The sequence below is a fragment of the Dipodomys ordii genome, unplaced genomic scaffold (genome assembly GCF_000151885.1).
Source record: "Dipodomys ordii isolate 6190 unplaced genomic scaffold, Dord_2.0 Scaffold3, whole genome shotgun sequence".
Lineage (NCBI taxonomy): Eukaryota > Metazoa > Chordata > Mammalia > Rodentia > Heteromyidae > Dipodomys > Dipodomys ordii.
This window is the reverse complement of record NW_012267219.1, coordinates 19,950,606-19,966,063: the sequence shown is the minus strand read 5'-3', so window position 1 is coordinate 19,966,063 and position 15,458 is coordinate 19,950,606. Positions and strand designations below refer to the sequence as shown.

Sequence of the window (15,458 nt, the reverse complement as noted above, 5' to 3'; positions counted from 1 at the left end):
TTAATGTGCTTTAAGCCAACAGAAGTGAAATGTGATACATAGCCAATATCAAAGTTTCATATGTGAACAGGAATTAAAACTCAGATTATAAAGTACTACTGACATTAACACATGAATGCTGGTCAACTCTTTTATAATATTTCATGACAACAAACTTTATTAATTTATGCATTTACAGTGGAAAAATAGTATGATTTTTTATTATTCTATTGATTATTATTTAAAATATAAAGCAAATATTTTAAAATACTTACATAATAGGACATAAATGTTTAGTAAAGCAATCTCAGCAATAAGTCCTGGAAACAAACACAACTAATAACTTGTTTCCACTGAAATCATTGCTGCTTCTTCAGCGCAATGACAGCATAACATCTGGGAGATGTCACAGGATCAAACAGCTTCACAATTGTAGACCAGGAACTGTCTTCCTGCAAGATTAATTAGTAGTTCAGATATACAATTATTTTTGCTCATTAAGTAATATTTACTTCTTTTATTTAAAAATTGTAAATAAAACTATGTATTAAAGTGATTATTTTGTTAAACTATTAATAATATGCACATATACATATATTTGAGAACATCCTTAGAAAGTATACTATATATTTAATAGTTAATATTGCAAGTGAGTATTAGTTACTTTAAATTGTTTTCTTTATAATCATATATTTTAACTTTTTCTAGCATGTTACTTTTATACAATACTGTAAAATATTAACACTGAATAATTATGTACTTTCTGTAACTTCATTAGGACCTGTTAATCTTTATGGGTACTACATTGCCTAACGCTTGTATGAGGGCCAATGGAAACTTCTGAAAAAAAGAAATGAGTACCTGACAAAATACATACTGATTCTGTCACCTAACAACTTGGGAGTCAGGCTCTAGTGATTTGGAGATAGCTGGCCACTTAGGAAAGTATATCAGTATTTAAATTAAATTTAACACAATGTCTTTTTTCGTAAAAACAAATTAAAAGTCACATTTGTTAAAATCTATTTGTTTAAAGATGCCTGTTGAAAAGAAAAGATCCACATGATAAATAAGACTGTTAAAATAAAAGGACTATACAAGAAACATTATAACAGCTGAGTCTAAGAATGGGTTAAGCGTTCACAATAGTTTTTGACTATAGGTCAGCAGAGTCTAAAAACATAGTTTCAAAAAAATATTTTCCCAACAATAATCCAAGAGAGTAAATTTTTGTTACTCTACAGAGATAAACATTTAAGGTTGTGAAAAAAAAACCCCAGAAAATAATCTTCACTGATTAGTATGAAGTTCCTCTACTAAAGAATTTATTTGTCCAAAAACTTACAAGTGAATTAAAAGACAATTAAAAGTTTTGTCTGGGTGCTGGTGGCTCATGCTTGTAATTCTAGCTACTCATGGGGCTGAGATCTGAGGATTACAGTTCAAAGCCAGCCTGGGCAGGAAAAGCCGTGAAACTCTTATCTCCAATAAACCACCAGAAAACTGGAAGTGACACTGTGGCTCAAGTGATAGAGTGCTAGTCTTGAGCTGAATTGCTGAGGGACAGAGCTGAGGCCCAGAGTTCAAGCCCCATGACTGATCAAAAATTTTAAAAAAGTCAATTAAAAGTTTTGTAACATGAAATGTGTACGCAGTAATTTTTATGCATGATCTCTATTGTGACTATTAAATATGTCATGGTGGTTGTGTCACTACCTAGTTGTAGTAATTGTCACACAATTAAACGTACGTAAACTTTGTTATGGCAGCTTTTCTGAAGCCATTTATTACACATACAATTATATATTATTAAAAAAGTAGACAGAATGAATGTTTAAAGAATATTTGAGGGAAATTATCTTATTAGTTTTATCTAAAACAATATTATCACAGCTATGAGTAGGAGCTCATATTATTTCCTAAAATAAAGATATTTTGTTACGCATTTAAAAACAACAGGATTTACCTGCTCCTTCAGGTAACAAAGTCTATCCAGAAGAATCAATGTTTCTATACAAGGGGCCAGAACAACTTTCAGCTAAAAGAAATAATAACATAGGATCAACTTAAAAGATATTTGTTTAGTTTCTTAACATTTATGTTTACAGAAAAATTACATAGGTCAAATCTCTATTACCAGTTCAACATCTTCAGAAAAGGAATACTGAACAGATCAAAAGTATTTCTTTAAAATAAAAAAAGGAAAAACATGTCCTTTCAATAACTTTGAGGTTGAATCCAGCAAACAATCACATGTGATAGAAAGTTTTTAAAGAAATACTAAGAATGAAATTCATTAAAAGGAATGTTGTGAAATAACTGCATTGAGACCAATATGTGTTCAAAAGCCACTGAAACTTCTTTCCACACATTTGTAACATACGTTAGGAGAATCTAACATGTGTTCTCTTTATTACATTACTGACACCTAATATAGTCCTGAAATAGGAAATAATCCAAAGCAATTCTTTCATACAAAGAGAAAAAAAAGAGAGATTGGTTGGCTTATAACAAAACTTAATAGAATGATTTTCTAGCAAAATATCCAATTTAATATGTTTAAAATCTAAGGCTTACCATATTAAATGCTTCTAGCTCATTCACTCGTGGCTTATATTTCTCATAGTACTCCATTATAATTTTCTCTGGCAGCTTCCAGATAAAAATAATAACAAATAATTAACATTTTCTGTATCAAATATATTGCTAAATCAAAGTAAATATGGAATTATTGTAAAATGAACCTTAGATGTCTGAAGAGATCTCTTTAAGTATATTTACCAAGCAAGTAAGTATAATGGAATTATTTCATTTAAATTGGCTGCAACATCATAGGTTATTCATTTGTATCATAAATCATTAATACCTTAATATTGTTTAATTTCAACAAGTAGTGGTAAAATACTGAAAACATGGTATCTAAAACCATATCCTAAAGAAAGGCCAAAAGTAACAGAAACACAGTAACAGCACAAGTTTATAATAAATTTTTATAATATCCACTTAACAAATCCATCAACAAGCATTCCATATTGTCTCAGAATGATACTCATATCATATACACCCTCATACTTAGAGGTCCACTTTCCAGTTCATATACATTTCTTTATTATCCAGTTGAAATTTATGACTACTGAACCAGTTTTAACCAGTACTGGGGTTTGAACTCTCAATGTCTCACTCAGCTTACTTGCTCATTGCTGGCACTCTCACTTGAGCCATGCTTACAGTGTAGCATTTTGCTGGCTAATTAGAGAAGGAGTCTCATGGAATTTTCTGCCTGAGCTGGCTTTGAATCAGTCTTCCAGATTTTAACCTCATGAAAAGTTAGGATTATAAGCTTGTGACACTGTGTCTGGCTCTAGGTTTATTTTTTTTTTGTTAAATTATTTTGATAATGTAAGTACTACATAATTGATGAAATATGAATACAAAATGAAAAGTTGTTTCTGTAAGTGGAAAGCCTTTATGAAGGGCTTACCAGAAACTGACCAGAAGTAACTGATATCAAAATAATGTCAACATCAATGAAAGGCTAGATTAAGTAAAAAATGTGAAAGGATTTGTCAGTGTTCCTACCAAATGTCTAAATAAATATTTTTCAAGACCAGTCTTCTTTTTCTTATTGAACTAAACTTCTAAATTTAGAAAGTACAAAAAGAGCAACAACAAAGGGTAAGGCTTACTCTCAGCAAAATCATTCAGTAAAGATTCCCCTTTGGTAAAGAACTCATGTAGCTTCTTGTACCATCTCATCTTTCCCAAACTTCATCTACCTTTGAATTAAATGTGTACCTTTCAGATCACAATTCTGCATAAGAATATATTGGATCAGATTAGAAGTACATTTATTTTGTCTATTGGCAAACATGGATTTTGTCTTTTGGGCTTGTTTGCCTGATGATTGCTAGCTCCAGAAAAAAAATGCCAAACAACCCCTTTTCTGTATCATGACTGCTAATAAGTAAGTATGCTTAGAACAAACAGTGTATAACCTTATGTGGTAACCAGGCTGATGAAGTGGTGTGGAAGAGAAACTCTATAAAAGTAGAATTGAAAGAGATTATATGAATTAAATAATTTTTTCTAAAGTTAGGATGGAGAAAATGACTGAAATTTTTATACAAAGGTTTTTTATGGGCTGGGAATGTGGCTTAGAGGTAGAGTGATTGTCTAGCATGCATGAAACCCTGCGTTTGATTTCTCAGTACCACATAAGAAAAAGCAAGAAATAGCACTGTGGCGCAAGTGATAGAGGGCTAGCCTTGAGAAAAACCAGAAATAAAACAACAAAAAACCCCAAAGGTTTTCTGTAAGATTGTAAGCATAAACGCAAAAGCAAAGAATAACTGAAGTCACGAGAAAAAAATTCTAAAAGTGCAAAATAATTTGGCTTAGAGCTGTGAACCTAAAGCTATGGTTAAGAAATACCTCAGTTGCTATTGTTTTGAGTCCTGTGTCCAGTTAACAAACTGCAGCTATTCAGGCCTTTTTTAACATGTTGGAAGGGTTACATGGAGACTTTCAAGTAGACACTGTCTATTGTTATGTTTGTTGAAGAATAAATGAGATAATATTGTGATGTCTTTAGCATAATATCACTTAGTGAGTGCTCAGTAAATGTAAACCAATATTAATATTTTACTAGTTATATATTAATAAATGTATTAAAGGACATTTAATAAGGCTACTCTTAAACCTGGTAAGACAAAGCTACAAAGAAAGACAACTAATAATCTTTCTGACTTTTTACTGTTTAGTTTTGACAAAGCATAATGCATATTTATTTTAAGCAAAGCACAGTGTCTATTCTCATTCATTTATACAAGAGCAGGAGGGTCACTATTTTAGCAACTAAATAAAAATGTAAGAATCACATATTGCATTGTTATTAGTAAAACATAGTGATGAAATAATAAAAGCTGTATTATCTAGTTTGGCAATTACTAAAATATACATTGTGTTAAGAGCTTTATATAATCTGGAAACAGTGGCTCATGCCTATAATACTAGCAACTTTGGAGTCTGAGATTGTTGAGTGCAGGATTACAGGAGGTCTGGCTCTGATGCAAGAGTAACTGCTTAGCAAATGTGAGGCCTTGAGCTCAAATCCTATTATTACTACAAAAACAAAACAAAAAAATACAATGAAAAATGAGGTACTATAGGTTACCTCATTTAATCCTTCCTAAACTAAAAGCTTTTTAGTAACTATTTCACTGGGGAGAGGAAACTAGGACTAGTCCAACTGTGTTAAGCATCAAAGTAAATGGGGACTAAATGGGCAATTAATGTTATAGATAATAACATCCTTTAATCTTGATAAGACTTAATCCATGAAGAAAATAATTTCATTCTTCTGTATCCACATATTTTATTCATTTTCAATATATGATTAATTAAATATAGCACAGTAACCCAAGTTCAATTTAATATTTCAGTTACTAAATCATTTGACTCCTGTTGAAAGTTCTTATTTTTCCCTTTGAGACATATTCAGTTTACCTTTTGTATTACATAATATGCTCTCAATTATTAGTCTGGAACTCTGTGATATTATAGCTTTTCTGAGCTCTTCTGCTTAAAAGCATTTTGAATTTAGTATTTAAATATTTCCTTAGCTATAAAGCATTAAAAATTAATAATTTTCTCTTGCTTATTTCAAATTCCTATTTAGTGTTGTCTTGCATTTTAATCCAATTTTCATCTGTGAAATAGCACTTTTTTTATTTGTCGGTTGTGGGGCCTGAACTCTGGGTGAGCCACAGCACCACTTCTGGCTTTTTTTTGCTTATGTGGTCTTGAGGAATCGAACCCAGGGCCTCATGCATGCAAGGCAAGCACTCTACCACTGAGTCACCTTCCCAGCCCAAATAGCATATTTTTAAGAGTAAACTTCCCACAGAAATTTCTTTGGAAGTACATATTAAAGAACTATCACACTAACAGGGAAGATGAACAAAAAAATCAAGAGAATGGTATATTTTTTCCCTCAAAGCTAGAGCTAAACCACAAGTCAATTTTCAACTTTTTGGTAGTTAATGGAGATAAAAGTCTCACAGATTTTCTTGACCAGGCTAGCTTCAAAACACAATCCACAGATCTCAGCCTCCTGAGTAGCTAGGGTTTCAAGTGTGAGACACCAGTCTGGCTTGGAAAATTAGTTTTACTTTAATTTAGACTCTTACTAGTAAGTAGAGGGTAAATTATTTACTATGATCAACATATTATCCCAAGAAATTCTTGTCTTTTGTAAAAATAACAGTCACACACTGACCTTGGATTCATCTAATCCAAGCTTCCTCAAAGACTTTCTGACATAATCCAGGAAGGAAGAACATTTGGAATAAATTTTCCCAATATGCTGATCACTGCAAAACAAAATTGAACATTTTTTAGTTTCTCCAATTTATATTATAGATGGTTTTTAATTTAGACATGAAATACTTTCAATTATCTTTTGAATTACATAGCATGAGATTCAGATGTCAAAGAAATGTAGTAATACTTTTGTATACAGTTATAAGTGACATTACAAAGTATTTAGGATCTGCTTCTGAGAATTCTTACAATATATAAAAGTGGATGAAAACATTATAAAAACAATACAGTGAGAACAAAAATTGAGTTTAGAATATACAAAGCCTTATTTAAAAAGGAACAAGTAAGTCTTTTAAAGTTTCCATTGAGTAATGAAACACATTTAGGTTATTGACTAACATTATAGTACACATTTCATGGCAACACCTGTTAACAGTGAAAATAATTCAACAACTTTGAAAAGCGAACCTCTTCAAAGCTAGCTCTTGATCAAGTACCATATGCGGTACTAGGTCTGATTTGAAGCCATTTTGCCTCCAATTTTCATTTCAGTTTAACTAAAGTATCATGACATGGTTTACATTGTAAATAATACATTTACACTATCACATATTATACTTTTTTGCTGCAATTTAGGCCTAATGTAACAATCAGAAGCACAAAAGTATCAGGACCTGCCTGATATACAAAAATAATGAATAAATAATGAATAAAATTCTCTTAGAATAAATGTAATCCTAATGCAATTTGTTAGATATGTACGGATATGATTTATTAGCGGTGAATAGATGTTAAAGCATTAGGACCACACTTGTTATGTAGTGGGAAAGTAGGAACTGGGATTAGCAGTAGAGCTCATTTTTCTGTTTTTGTTGGTTCTGAGACTGAGCTGTCTCACTGAAGTTAGCCATCCAATGGCAATCCTGCCTCAGTCTCAGGTTCCTAAGTAGGCTTATGTTCTTAATGGTGACATTGTTTTTGCTGTTACCAAAGTACTAAGTCTTTAAACTATAAATGAACACTGGGTATCTTTTTTCCCCCTACTACTGGTTTGAATTTAGATCCCTGTGATACTGCTTGTCTATTCTGTTCATGGCTGAGGCTCTACTTCTTGAGTCATGTCTCAACTTTTTGCTTTCTGTTGGTTATCTGGAGATAAGAATCTCATGGATTTGTTTGCTTGACTTGTAACTAGGAACCTTAAAGAAGAGGATCATGCAGAAAGCATTCAATGTATTAAAACGTATTTTCTCCCATATAATATTTTATAAAATTATCACTCTTTTGGAAAACAAATGTAGAACATAATTATAGAATAATAAAAACCTGCTTTATCCTCTTTCTAAAGTTTTTAAAGAATACTCTACAGCCAGATTAGTTGGTTCTCTCAATGTAGACAAAAAAAAAACAAAAACAAAATAATATCTGAATTGAAAGATGAGCACCAAAAACAAGCAAGTACAACAGATAATATATCAGTAAGAAGAGCCAATGAAGAGCTGGCATAGAGGCAAGAAAGCATATAGGAAATGTTAGGAAGGAGTGATGCTAACTGTTGAAGATCCTGATGGAAAAAATTTTTAGTGAAAAGCGTGAGGTAGCCAAGTGATTAGCTGGTGGCAGATGGGGAAGAGAATATTCCTGGTTAAAGAATAGTTCCAGGGAAGAATACAAGGTGTAAAATTAGCTGCATGGGAAGGAATAATAAGCCCAGACAGTGTTGGGGCAGCTGCTCAGGGTGCACAGGATGAAGACTGAGATGATGAATTACACTGGAAAGGATATTATTCACAAGTTAAAAATAGCCTTGAGTGCTACTGCAAGGATATTTTAATTTGGGGTATAAAGAAGATATCATACATCTTCAACAAGTTAGTAAAGTGGTGTGACTTCCAAAAGGTAACTAATGGGATTTTAAGAAGAGATTAAATAGGGGGACCTCTGTTAGAATAAAGCATGGTCAGCATGCTAAAGAGGAATTGTATTCTTTCTTAATAAAAGTGAATGCACAGTATCTAATTAAAATTCCACTCAAGTCAAACCAACACCACCCACACGCTTTTCCAAAAATACAATGTAAGAGCAAGCGCAGTTTATTTATAGTACTTTCCAAAGAAACAGCATTATTGTAAGAAGTTGTAGGAAATGGTGAAGTGGATGTATACTAACTAAATAATGAAAATAAGCACATGCAGGAGAGAAGGTACCAAAATTCAGTTTCTCTATCATTACAAAATATTAATAAATTATTTTGTGCCTTTCACATGGTAAAATACATATTACATATGAAAAGCTTAAAAGATTACTCACAGGAACTCCATGACAACTTTAACTTACTCTCCAATTTAAAACATGTAACATAATTTCAACTTGATCACATTATGGATTAAACAGTCAGTTTCCGTTTTGTGAGACAGCTGTTAAAATTTAGATTTTCTTTTTCCCATTCCATTATACTCAACAAAACAAAGTTAAAGCTAAACTGTAACTGGAAGCTCCTAATTACAGCAGAAAAAAAGTTAAATGTTTCTTCTATGTTTGTACAACAGTTCTTATTATGAAAGAGATGAGGGGCTGGGGGATTTAGCTCAGTGATGGAGTATTTGCCTAGTATGTACAAACTGTGTGAGATGTATTTCTGTTACTTGTATTATGCCAAATAAAAAGCTTTTATAGACCAAAAATAGTTACCCCTAATAAATTAACCCAAACATAACATAGTTCATTTTTTAATTAAAAAATGGCATATCTGATAGAGATCAAACCAAGGCACCTTGGATAGCTTAGGAAGGCTCATCTACTAGGAAAGCCCATCTACCAATTGAGCTACATCCCCTACCCTACCATAGTTATTCTTGTGAGAATATAGTCCTCGTACCATTTGGTGATGCCATAACAATCTTTAATAATATCCTGGAGAACAGCACGGTAGAAGAGTGATTCAGTAGGCAGCTGAAAAAAAATGCAGACATATGGAAGCATAAAAAATTAAAACAAATCAATTTAATACTAGAGACTTGGTACTGTGGTGGATATTAGAAACCTGACTTTGTGGTTAAATATAGAGAGAGAGCTTGTAGTTTTTGTATTGTAAATTAACCAATTCTCACTGTGAAAGTAATTCTATAAGAAAACAGAGGAAAACATAAAATAGTGAATAAGAACGAAAAATCATAATAAAGAATGAGCTAGAGTCCCAAATGGAATGTTTATCAATTAAAAAATGTTAAGACCAGGGCAAGGAAGGTGGCTTGGTGGTAGAGTGCTTGCCTAGCATGCATGAGGCCCTGGGTTTGATTCCTTGGCACCACATAAACACAAAAAATAAATAAAATTAAAAAAAAATGTTAAGACCAGCCAGCCAAGTCAGCCTGAAGACTGAGTCCAAGAGCATATATGTAAAAGTGAATGGGGCTCTGTCTAAATGTAGATGGAATGGAGATAATACCAAGTAGGATTCATAAATTTAAATGAGAGAATTTCAAAAATATATGGAGTGGAAAATCATAGCATATTTACTTTATTAAGGGCATGGAGACTGAAGATAATACTCTTGGAAGAAAGAGAACATATTCTATCATATTTTAAAAGTTTTTAAAAGGAAAGTAAGAGAGGATGAAGAGAAAGACCTGGATGAATATAATTTTAAAGCAGAGGCTTAAAAAGTACTGAAGTATTTATGAGCCAGGCACCTGGGGGTTCACAGCTGTAATCCTAGCTACTCAGGAGGCTAAGGATCCCCGTTTAAAGCCAGCCTGGTCAGGAAAGTTGGTAAGATTCTTATCTCCAATAAATGCAGAAATAGTGCTGTATTTCAGGTGGTAGAGTGCTAATGTTGAGCACAGAGAGGCTCAGGGACAGAGCCTAGGTCCTGATTTCAAGCCCTAAGACTGGTAGAAAAGAAAAAAGTATTGAGGTATTTATCAAAGAAAAAAATACTTTGAAGTATGTTAAACAGTTCTGTTGTTCACTTTTAAGGAATAGACTCTTCATACAAGAGAACATGTGGTAGGGAGGATTAGGTAGGGGGGTGGAGGGATGGGAAGGGATGTGAAGGGGAAACAAAGAAGGAGGCTACAATGCTTGATAAGAAATGTACCATTATCTTGCCCATGTAATTGTAACCCCTCTGTACAGTATTTTCACAATAAATAAAAAAGAAAACAAACAAACAAAAAAGGGAACATGTGGAGTTTGTTCAAGTTTGGTTTATTTCACCTTAATAACGTTGATCTCTAGTTTTGTCCTTTTCCTGCAAACATTATAACTTTATTTTTTTCATGATCAAACAAAACACTATTGTGTATATGCACAAGATTTTCTTTATTCATCCATGAGGATCTGCGCTGATTCTATATTTCAACTATTGTGGATAGTGTTGTTATAAACATGTTTGTGTAGGTACCTTAACCTTTCTTTAGGTATATATATCCTGAACTGGGACATAAGAATCTGTTGGAGATAAGTACCACAGGAGGGAAAATGACAAAGGGAGGAGGTGAATATGATTGAAGAACTTTATATACATGTATAGAGGTAAAACAATGAAACCTACTGAATTTTTTTTTTTTTTTTGGCTCAAGGCTAGTGTTAAGCTGCAGATCCACTTCTGGCTTTTTGGTGGCTATCTGGGGATAAGAGTCCTATGAACTTTTTTGCCCAGGCTGGTTTTGAGCCACAATCCTCAGATTTCAACCACTTGAGTTAGCTAGGGTTACATGTGTGATCCATTGATATCTGGCCTGAAACCCTTTTAAGAAGAGGGAGATAAGGGAAATGACAGAGGGGGTGAATTGGATTTGTATATATTATATTCATGTTAGAAAGTATCGTAAGCAATCTATCTCTTATAACTAATATATTCTAATAAAATATTTTTAAAAAGCACTTTAGTGGAGCAACCACAACTACTATAGTGCTAAAATCACTTATTGGAGGTAGATTCATACATATTTGAGTGTTTACAAGCAAATAAATGAATAATTGCAGACAGGCACAATTCCTACATTAAAAACTCTTTCTAAGGGGCCTGGGAAGGTGGCTCAGTGGTAGAAAGCTTGCCTAGCCTGCACCTCAGCACCACATAAACAGAAAAACATGGAAGTGGCACTGTGGCTCAAGTGATAGAGTGCTCACCTGAAGCTGAAGACCTGAGGGACAGTGCCCAGGCCCACAGTTCAGGCCCCACGACCGACAAAACAAAACTCTTTCTAAACACAAATAGAGACAAAAGCCATTAATTAGAAAAGTTTCCTTCTGCCAAAACAATGACAAAATATTTCTTTTAAAATCTATCTCCAGATATATTTTTGATTTTCATTTTCCCACCTCACTAACATGTTTTCATAACACAAAAATCCCTGTCATGTAACTCTCAGTTCCTTGAAAAAAATCTCTTCTCTCACAAAATGCTAAAATCCCCTTTTAGATATTAACATCTAATCTTATTTTATTGAAATGCAGGGCATTTTGGTAAATCTACTATTGAATGAATAGCACCATAAATTGGTTACAGTTCTTACAACTTTTCTTGGATTAACTCTAGTAGAAGGAAACTTTTATATCAAACTCCTGAAATAGCTAAAACTTTCTCATGCTTTTAAGAAAATTACATGAAATGGTGTTGAGATAATTTATAAATAAATGTATATACTCTTATTAAAAGTGTAGGTTGACAACAAAAAAACAAATCATTTTTTTAGTGAGAGAGCATATACAAATGGAATGCATAAAGAAATGCAAACAGGACAGAATAAATCATTCCCATTACCCTGAGTTAATAAGAGGTCTACAGCTGTTCCATAATAGAAATGGAAGAGAGTTTAGGAAATGCCTTCAAATGCACATTCTTGGAATAACTAGGATTATCCATCCTGGTAAATACAGATGGGTGTAAGTGGGAGGGAGTCAAAATTTCTTAAGCTGTCTGTGGGACTACAATACACTAGATGTGGCTCACTTTAATTTCCTTCTCTCACAAGTGATAAATGCTTTAACAATTCTAATTCTAATGCATCAGAAAAAAGGAGGAAACAGGAAGTTTACATCCTTAAAGCATATGTATTATGAATGCATTTTACAGGTCAAACAGAAAGGGCACTAAGCTGGAAGTCAGGGCTCTGCAATTAATTAAGTGAATATAACCAACACTTTTGTGGATCACATTCCATGAAAATTTAGAACAAAATTCAATTTACTAGACTGGTTTAGAAGCATGAACAAACACTTTCAAAATTAAGACCCACCATACCACCAGTGTGGAAATAAAAGCTCTATTACATAGAGAGCTTTCTTTTCTCAGATGCCTAGGGAACTACTAGGTGACATATATATCATAGTATAGTACAGTATAGTATGTATAGTATACTTATCAGTATGAACTCCAGTAGAGAGACTCAACCTATGGTATTTGCTACCTTACTTCTACTTCACGTTTGTCAGGGGATAACAAATGTAAATAGGTCAAAGGACTGTCTTTTTTTTAAACCTTACTTGATGAGAAGAATTTGACCAGTAGTTTGGTAAACTGTGTAAAAGACCTAATTATTAGTTTCACGGTCATGATAATTAATTATTTGTAGTAAAGTGACACAGGATATTGTTTTAAGCATTTTGTTGTTTTATCCATTTCACTGTAATAAGATAGCTATAAGCAAGGTAGTGTTCTTATTATTACTGCCACTTTTCCTATTTAACAGACCAATAAATGAATCTATAGAAAAATTATGACATCTATCTAAAGTCTTTAGATTATAATATGGTGGAGATAGAAAAGACCACCAGAATATGATGGACACTGGAATAGGATGGAGCTATAATGGACCATAGCAGTCTGAAAATGAAGTGCTCCCCCTTACACAATAAAATTTTAATACCTTCAAGCATATCATCTCTTACCAATTTTTTTACAGGCATAATTCACACATTAAATATCAACAACATCTAAAGAACATATGAATGTTCTTGGTCTTAAATGGCACTTATTAATGCTATTATTATTATTATTATTGTAATTGGTCCTGGAGTGTGCACACAGGGGTGGGGAGCTGTCTCTGAGCTTTTTTGCTCAAGGCTAATGCTCTACACCATTTTGAGCCATAGCTCCACTTTCAGTTTTTCAATGGTTCATTGGCGATAGAAATCTCTTGGACTTTCCTGTATGGGCTGGCTTGGAACCTTGATCCTCAGATTTCAGCCTCCTAAGTACCTAAAATTATAGGCATGAGCCATCAGCACCTGGCCTCTATTATTGTTAAGTTATATTTTAAATTCAAATGAGCATTATTATTTACATTTTGGTAGTTCTTAGTTTTGAACTAAGCGTCTTGTGCTTTTTAAGCCAGTGCTATACAACTTGAGCAACAGATATAGTATACTTTTGCCTTAGTAACACTTCAGTTAGGGTCTCTAGTTGTTGCTTTGAATCAGGGAATACCTTGAAACTGTAATCCTTCTATCTACACACCTGAGGACAATATGAACATATTACCATGCTGGGCTTATTGTTTACATGGCAATCTTGCTAACTTTTTTTTTTTGTTGTTGTTCCAGTTGTGTTCTGTAATCTTTATAGTCTCTGCCTTCTAAGTAGTTGAGATTACAGGTGTGAGCCACTAGGGCTGACTTTGAAGTGACATTATTAATGTTTCTTGAAAAGAAGTGAAAGAGTTTTCTAAAATTAGATTTAACAAGAATAATCTTTTGAAAAGCTTTAAAAAAGCTTTTGGAAAGTCTTGGTCTGCTGTGGAAGTACAGGCTAATAATCCCAGCTATTCCTAGGGAGAGACAGAATGAAGTCAGAGGCTAGTCCAGGGAAAAATTAAACAATGTCCTATCTCAAAATCACAACAAAAACAAAAAGATGGAGTGCTTAGCTCAAGTAGTTGAGCGCAACCATACCTGAGGCTCTAGTACTGAGAGCAATGGGAAGAAATGCTAAAGATTTTCTTAACTAAAGGTGGAAGATAAATAAATTTTATAAATATCTATTTATATCCCACTTAATATAGTAAATATTACATAGACACTATGGGAATACATTAAACTTCTGTTTGCACTTTCAAGTTCATTTGCTATTGCAACAAATGACTAATGAGCCAATATAAAAAGTTATCAAACAACCAACTGAAATATGTTTTAGATTAGTTAAATAATATACTGAATGTTGTACTTTGTTTATCTTTGTTTGAACTAAAACCATAAAAGCCTGATAGCCAGCAACAACATATTTTAGAAATATTTATAGTCTGTTTAATATAATATGAAGAAATGAAAAGTTACTATAAGAGCATAATGTGGAAACTCTCTTAAAAGCTCAATTTACATTTGTGAATGTTCACTTTTAAAGGCCATGTATAGATTTGATTATGCAGTGATGACAAGAAGAGGTGATATTTATTAAAATCCATCAGGCTTTAAGTTCATTAGTAGGTCAAGTTGAAGAGTGCTTGAGAGAAAACTGTCATGTTCATTAGCAGGATTAAAGGAAACATTCTCACTCACCCCTTGGCCAACTGCAACCCGCTCCAATGCCTGCAAGGAAGAAAAGAGAGAGAGAAAAGACTGCTGATATATTTATTTAGTCTTCTATGATTCATAATCATACTGTAAGGGTTCATAAAAGGGACATGCAAAATAATTAAGCGATAGCATAAAATTATACAAACATGGTAATATCTTTAAAGAATGGCAACTACATGTGCATATAAATTAGGGGTAATGCCTAAAGGCTCATATATAGAAACACACACTCCCTGAATTCCAGGAGGAACTAGAAAGCAGGAAAGCAGTGAAATGACTTAGTTGGATTTAACTTTAGAACAGTGAAACAATCAAATTTCAAGCTGTTATGATGTACATATACATGTATTTTTATATATCATTTCAACATATTTCTTATAAAGAACATACAATTTCGTTTCATTATTTTTTAGAGCTGCAACCAAATCTAGGGCTTTGTGCATGTTGGACTGAAGCTCTACCAGCAAGCTACATTCTTAGTTCTAAAAGAAGCTTTCAGCAAACAAAGAAAATGAACTGATTACATCTGAAAGCTCTCTCTCTGTCTGTCTCCCCCTCTCTCCCCCCCCCCCGGACTGGAATTTGAACTCAAGCACTGTACCAGAGTCATATTTTCAACTTCTTAATGCTTCAGTTCA

General features: G+C 33.1%; 1 protein-coding gene across 1 annotated transcript in view; it reads right to left on the bottom strand.

Annotated features, from left to right (window-relative positions):
• Positions 1-213: 213 nt before the first annotated feature.
• The window catches only part of Mettl25 (methyltransferase like 25), a 50,518-nt gene continuing 35,273 nt past the window's right edge, over positions 214-15,458 (bottom strand). Inside the window, exons 7-12 of the mRNA XM_013023226.1 lie at positions 14,803-14,832; positions 9,179-9,252; positions 6,257-6,350; positions 2,557-2,631; positions 1,946-2,017; positions 214-431 (exon numbers count right to left, since the gene is read on the bottom strand). Of these exons, the coding sequence (XP_012878680.1) occupies positions 339-431; positions 1,946-2,017; positions 2,557-2,631; positions 6,257-6,350; positions 9,179-9,252; positions 14,803-14,832 (438 nt within the window). The 3' untranslated portion in view covers positions 214-338. The remainder of the gene's footprint in view (positions 432-1,945; positions 2,018-2,556; positions 2,632-6,256; positions 6,351-9,178; positions 9,253-14,802; positions 14,833-15,458) is intronic.